Source organism: Crocodylus porosus, unplaced genomic scaffold, assembly GCF_001723895.1.
Source record: "Crocodylus porosus isolate Cpor-Errol unplaced genomic scaffold, CroPor_comp1, whole genome shotgun sequence".
NCBI classification, from domain to species: domain Eukaryota; kingdom Metazoa; phylum Chordata; order Crocodylia; family Crocodylidae; genus Crocodylus; species Crocodylus porosus.
Genome location: NW_017728921.1, coordinates 10,249,858 through 10,256,226, shown reverse-complemented (window position 1 = coordinate 10,256,226; position 6,369 = coordinate 10,249,858). Strand labels below are relative to the sequence as shown.

Below are 6,369 nucleotides of genomic sequence, written 5' to 3'. Positions count from 1 at the left end.
CAGCCAGCTTGTGCAGAGGGTTTGCAGCAAGCTGGGAGCGGGGAGGCTGCAAACCTCCCTCCCCACCACCCCCCTACAGTTCCCAGCCAGCTGCAAACCCTTGGTTGCAAACACTGCACTCCCCGCCCTCCGGATCAATGTGTGCGACTGGCACAGCAGGGCTGTGCAGGAAAGCTGCCTTGGCCACGCTTCCTCTGTGTGCACACGGGCCTTGCAGGGTTGTGCCCCTCGCTGCTGCCCCCAGCTGCAGGAGAAGTGTGGCCAGGGCAGCACAGAGCTTGTAGTGGCAGGCAGCTTTTGTGCACGTCCCCGTGTGCTGCCATGCCAGGCTGCACATGCTGCACTCTGGAGGGCAGCAGAGTAGGGAGCACAATCCTACAGCGTGCACATGCCCTGCCCCCAACCCCACAGATCTCAGGGGCACGGATCTCCCCACAGCAGGCAGCAGGAAGGGAGCCGACTCCTGCTTCTGCTGCAGCAGCCACTGCCTTCCGTTGGGGGCAGGGAGCAGTGGACATGGGTCCCTGGCCCCATAGCTCTAGCAGCTGGGGTCCCCTCTGGCAGGGTTGCGGCAGGGGTTGTGGGGCATGGGGCACATGCAGGGCTGGGAGGTTGTGGGGGATTAGTGAGCAACACCAACAGGGCTGTAGAGGGCATTTAGTTTTAACCACAGATTTTGGGATTTTTAAATCAGAGAATTTGTGATTTTTTATCATGGAAAACCAGGATCCCTGCGTCATCTTCCACAAGTTCTCAGGGAAAAAAAAAAACAACATACCCACTCCCCCCCTCAACAGCTTTTGACCAGGTCCTTACTTTTTCAAGGGTCCATTGGGCCTGCATACTTTAAAATATCTGATTTGTCTAAATGCCATCTAACCCCTTTTTCTGCTATTTGGGCAAAATGTTCCAGCCTAGCTGCTTTTTAAATTAACTGCAAGGAACAGCCTGTAACAACTCAAATTCCTTTTTTAAAATGTGAGCTAACTTGGCAAACCAGAAAACCTGCTTTTGGGAGAGTCAATGTTTCTTGGGTCATATCAGCAATTTGAGACCCGATCTCAACTCTTACGTAATCCCTGGAGACCCACCACCACTAGCTATTTGTATGCCTCCTCTAGCAGGTCAACTCCAGTCAACCAAAGATGAGGGAGGGAGAGAAATAGAGAGACTGAAGAGGCTGAACTGTGATCAGAATGGTTTGCTGGTATCTCTGTTTCACATTAATATGAGAAAAATCAATCATATTAGCAGGAAAATAAAACCCAATGTGATAGGATCCCCAACACAGACATCAGTCAAGTTGAAAATACAATTCATATCATAACTGAAAGCATTTACTTTCATGATTGCATGACTGGTGCAAATTCCAAGATCATACACTGATATATATAAGCTCATCTAAAAAAAATCCCAAATGGCAAGAATTCAAGGTCAAATATGCTCATTTGCATTTTTGTTCTTACGTGTACAGTAGATCAACAGTTACATGACTACTACATTTCAGTCCTCATTGCACTCTGAAACCAAATTTGAAAACAATGTCATTTTTCTATCAACAGAAAACAAAACAGTTACTGCTGCCTCGGATTTTAACTGTTTTCCACTACCAACTGACTCCTGTAATTGCCATTCAAACACTACATTACTGTGCCGATTCTCTCTCATGTCTCAAACATCAACATTACTAATGGAGACTACATAATCACCTGAAGGTGACAGCAACTGCATTGTAGAAATTAATGTTCAGTGCACATAAATTTCAGTTTGCACATGCTTTACCACTCAAAGATCTCATAGGATTATTCAGGATTAGGCCCATGAAATCAATAAAATATTAAGAACAACTCAAACAAAAAAATAAGGGTTTAAGATCTGTAGTACAATTAGCTCTATTACATGCCACTGGATATTAAACAGGTCAGAATCCTTCAGTGAATATCTAATAGAAAAAATAAGTTATTGTACAACAACAGTCTATTTTCTGGAGCTAACGTACTAACACATATTGTATTCCCAGAGTTCTGATAACCTTTTCCAATTAAGAACTCAGATTAACTTTTGCACAACATTCCATAAAACAGGTATATTTATAATGATGAATCATACCACTTACATAACACTTGAAATTTCAGACAAATATCAATGTATTCAGGCATCAACATTACCTTGTGTCAGTGAAATATTTCTGGGAAAGAGTTGATTCAACTGCCAAGAAGATAGGCTAATTGTTTTCAAGCGCAAAAGCTAATGATAATACAGAATGAGAAGTCCTTGAAAAGAGTTTCTAGCGTTTGAAAGTTCCCAAAAATATTATTATGCATCTCTAAGAAATTATTGGTTGTAATTCTCTCCCTCCCAGAAGTAATTTCTAGTATGACTCTATGTAAGGGTCACTTGTTTCTGTTATAACCCCCATTTTAATTGTTTTCCCTTTTCTTTGAGTGGTTGAACTGCAGTACACTTCTGATCAAGATTTCTTCTTTGTGCTCCACATATAACAGGTAATAAAACATTACGACAAGGAAGTTCTTTATGCTTTTCTTTAAACTAACTTACTAATTACTATTTTACAGATACTTAGCCTTGTGCGTGGATTGCTATTTACTTCTAAAAAAGTATAGTACGTCAGGAATAACTACATTTTTTCCCCAAAATATTTTCAAGAGCTGTTGAAGTTAGGCTACAATAAAAACTGCACCTTTCTGAATGCAGTAAGTTAGAGATAACCAGTCTAATTCTGAATTCTTGATTGCATCCTTTGAAATTTAGCTACTATTTTAGAACAGCTGGTTAGACTTTACATTCAGGTTAACGAAACACCATGTAGCAAAAGTCCCAAGAACAGCTTAAAATTACAGTGAAGTTACACATACATACCAGTTCCACATCAGAAGGTACATTCAGTCCCAATGGAGCAATGAAAGGTTCTTCATTTTCTTCCACGTGTTCTGTCTGAGTAGTTTCTAAAGTAAACAAAGTGAAATACTCTAGTACAGAACCACAAAGCTGCAATACAGAACAAATATGTAAGCACAAATAAGGAATATGAATCACCACATACAATTCAAGAAATCAGAACACTAACTATGAGGCTATGACAAGTTTCTGTACTACCTACATGAAGTGTGCCTAAAGGTGCTGGACCCAAGTCATTGTAATTACAATCTTACTTCCTTCTACCCAGTAGAATGGCCTTATGTTTGACACTTGGCCCAAGGTCTGATTTACATGAAATTGGTCCAGTGATCTCAAGGTCCAGTATCTTAAGAACTCAGTAACCTTTCTTCCACTGCTAACTAAAAGGTCTTAGATCACAAACCACTTTACATCAGGGACAGGCAGTCTTGCCCACAGCCCGGATCAGGGCCACGGTGGACTCCATTTCCCAGCAGCCCCTGCCCATGTTGCTGCAGCTTGTTTCCATGGCCCCAGGAAAAGGCATGCAGGCAGATAGCAGCTCTGCCCCAGCTCTGGATCACGTTGTCACCACCACAAGATCCCAGCCCAGCAGTGCATCCTGCCAGTGCTGCTGGGGCTCCATGGAAAACCTGGTCCTGCGCTGTCACGACCCTGCTGGGGTCTCCATGGAAATTGGCTGCAGCAAAATGGTCAGGAACTTCTGGGAAATGGGGTTCAGCTGCCAGCCAGATCTGCCATTTTGCTCACCCCTGCATTAGATGCATCTTGTACCATGAAAAACCTTGTTTGTTTAAAACAAGAGCATTTCCCAAAAAACCTGTTTAAAAAAAGAGCGTTTCCAAAATTAAGGGACATGTTCCATGCACTAGTTGGTAGAGATTTTCCTGCCAAATGCTACCTAAAACAGGCTGTCCAACTGGTGGCCTACAGGGATTAAGTTGCGGCCCACAAGACTTTAAGTGGGCTCCTGCCCAGCCGCTGCTGTCCCCACTGTTCTGGGTTCTCTCCCACCTCAGGGGGCTGGGCAGTACAGTGTGCTACACAGGGGGCTAAGGATAAGTTCAGGATTATGTGGGGGCATGGGGAAGGGGTGGGAGAGATCGTACCTGCATGTTGCCAGGGGTAGGGCATGGGTGCACAGTGCTGCATTGGGGAGGGGAGGTGTGCCCACATGGGTGTACAGTACAACAGGGAGCATGGAGAGGAACATCTGCACAGCACGCAGCCTAATGGCCTGTGCCTGACCTGGTACAGTCAATGCAGTGAACAGCCCCCGCTGGTGTGACCCCCCAGGGGCTTAGAGGATTTAGCATGTCATACTGTCAACAACATTAACACTTATAGGGATGATAAGGGTCATATCAGTCTCCTGCTGTCTCATGCAACCATTTCATATAATTCCTGCATACACACAGGTAGTCCAAGTAACACACAAGTTCATAAGTAGCAAGCTTCAGTAGAGTTTCTGCATGGACACCCGTGTCTGCCAGCATGCAGTGCACTGCAGGAGCAGTGCCTAATTTAGCTGAACATGAAAAAGACTCTTTCCCCTGTACGTACAAGCACATCCCTCAAAAGTTAATGGAAACTGTACAGCAGAAGCAGATATAAGCACTCTGCAAGGAATTCACTTCTGTCACGTACACTGATTTATCACTAACTCAAACCTCACATTCTCCCCGCATCAAGTTAAAAGTTGGTTATATTGATAAATTTGTTACCAGGTTTGACAGATTGTTGTTTTACCAAGTTGTTACCAGATTTGACATATTGGCATGCTTAACAAACCTACTTAACAAGGATTTAAGAAAATAGATATCCTTTTAAAAATTTTATCTATTACAATAGTAACTGGAAGTTTAATTTGCTGAAGGTGAATTTACTGAATATTTGCCTCTGTGAATATGAATAACTTTTTTAAAAGTTATTATATATTTATATACTTTTAAAAAAAACTATATATTTATTTTTGCAAATAATTCACAAACATTTGGTTTAGTGGGATTCATCATACTAGTTTAGAGTTAAACAGATAGGATTACATCAGTCTCATAACCAGAAATTTAGAAAGAGCAGGCAGGGAAAAAAAGGAAGAGTTATTTCAACTCCAAGTGTGTGTGCCATTACACCAAGGTTCAATTTTATACTGAAAAAACTTAAGCTAGTTTTTAATTATAATTATTTGGCTCTATTATTAATTCATGTACCTTTTGAAAAGAGAAGATAAAATCTACTTTCTGTAAGGTCACCACTTAAATACACATTAGAACAGGGCAATTATTTTGGGTGGAGGGCCGCTTACCCAGTTTTGGTAGACTGTCAAGGGCTGCATGGACAGGTGCCCCACCCCCTGGTCACTATCTTGGGACCAATGTCCCAATGTCTTTGGTCCCAAGACACTGGGGACATTGGTCCCATGTCCCAGGGCCAGCACCGGCGGGGCCCAAAGCAGGGCATAGGCAGGCATGGGCTGGGCTGTACCAGCAGGGAGAGGGGGGAGCTGGCCCAGCTCCATAGAGCCCCTGCCGGCCAGGACCCTGCGCTCCTGCCACCCTACACTGGGCTACGCCGGCACTGGCCCTGGGACACCATCGTGGGCCCCATGCTCCTGCACCTGCTTGCTCCCAGTGCTCTCCAGCCCTGTGCTACAGGCAGGGGGCACTGTACAGTCCCGACCCCCTGCTCGCTGGCAGGGAAGAAGCTGGTGCTGAGCGCGGGGAAACGCGGCCCCTCGCCCACCACTCCCTGCTGCAGCTGCTCACAGCCCACACAGGTCTGTCCTGAGCAGATACAGGCAGCACCACATGGGCTGCGACCGGCTGGTGTGCAGGGCACCAGCCATGGGGCGAGTGAGGGACCGTTTCTCCCCATGCTCAGCTCCAGCTCGTTACCCGGCTCCAGGCTGGCCTGTTGGGGCTGCGCACAGCGGCAGCAGCCGGGCAGTGTTGGCTGCTGCTGCCCTCCCAGAGCGTGCACTGGGCAGCCCACAGGTGGCGGTCGCAAACACTGCCTGGTGCGACAAACGGGGGGGCCGCAGCTGCTGTCGCCATGCGCAGCCCCAGTGGGTGAGCCTGGAGCCGCGCAGGGCCCAGGCTGGCAGTGGGGCCAGGTTACAAGGTGGTGCTGAGCACAGGTGGGGGTGGAGGAAAGCAGCCCCTCGCTTACCCCGTGGCCAGCGCCCTGTGCTGTAGCTGCTTGCGGCCCGCCTGGGACAGTCCAAAGCAGGCACAGTCAGCCCCACGCAGGCTATGAGCAGCTGCAGCGTGGGGCACTGGCCACGGAGCGGGCCAGGGGGTGCTTCCCCCTCCCCCAGCTTTTCCCTGGGGTTGTAACCCACCCCCACTGTGAGCCTGGGTGGAGGAAAGCAGCCCCTCGCTTACCCCGTGGCCAGCGCCCTGTGCTGTAGCTGCTTGCGGCCCGCCTGGGACAGTCCAAAGCAGGCACAGT

At 46.8% G+C, this 6,369-nt stretch overlaps 1 protein-coding gene across 6 annotated transcripts in view; it reads right to left on the bottom strand.

Moving 5' to 3' along the window:
* The window catches only part of SFSWAP (splicing factor SWAP homolog), a 96,320-nt gene that overhangs the window by 79,470 nt on the left and 10,481 nt on the right, over positions 1-6,369 (bottom strand). For all 6 annotated transcript variants that reach the window (XM_019538973.1, XM_019538969.1, XM_019538971.1 and 3 more), the window contains one exon: positions 2,881-2,966. In XM_019538973.1, the coding sequence (XP_019394518.1) occupies positions 2,881-2,966 (86 nt within the window). The remainder of the gene's footprint in view (positions 1-2,880; positions 2,967-6,369) is intronic.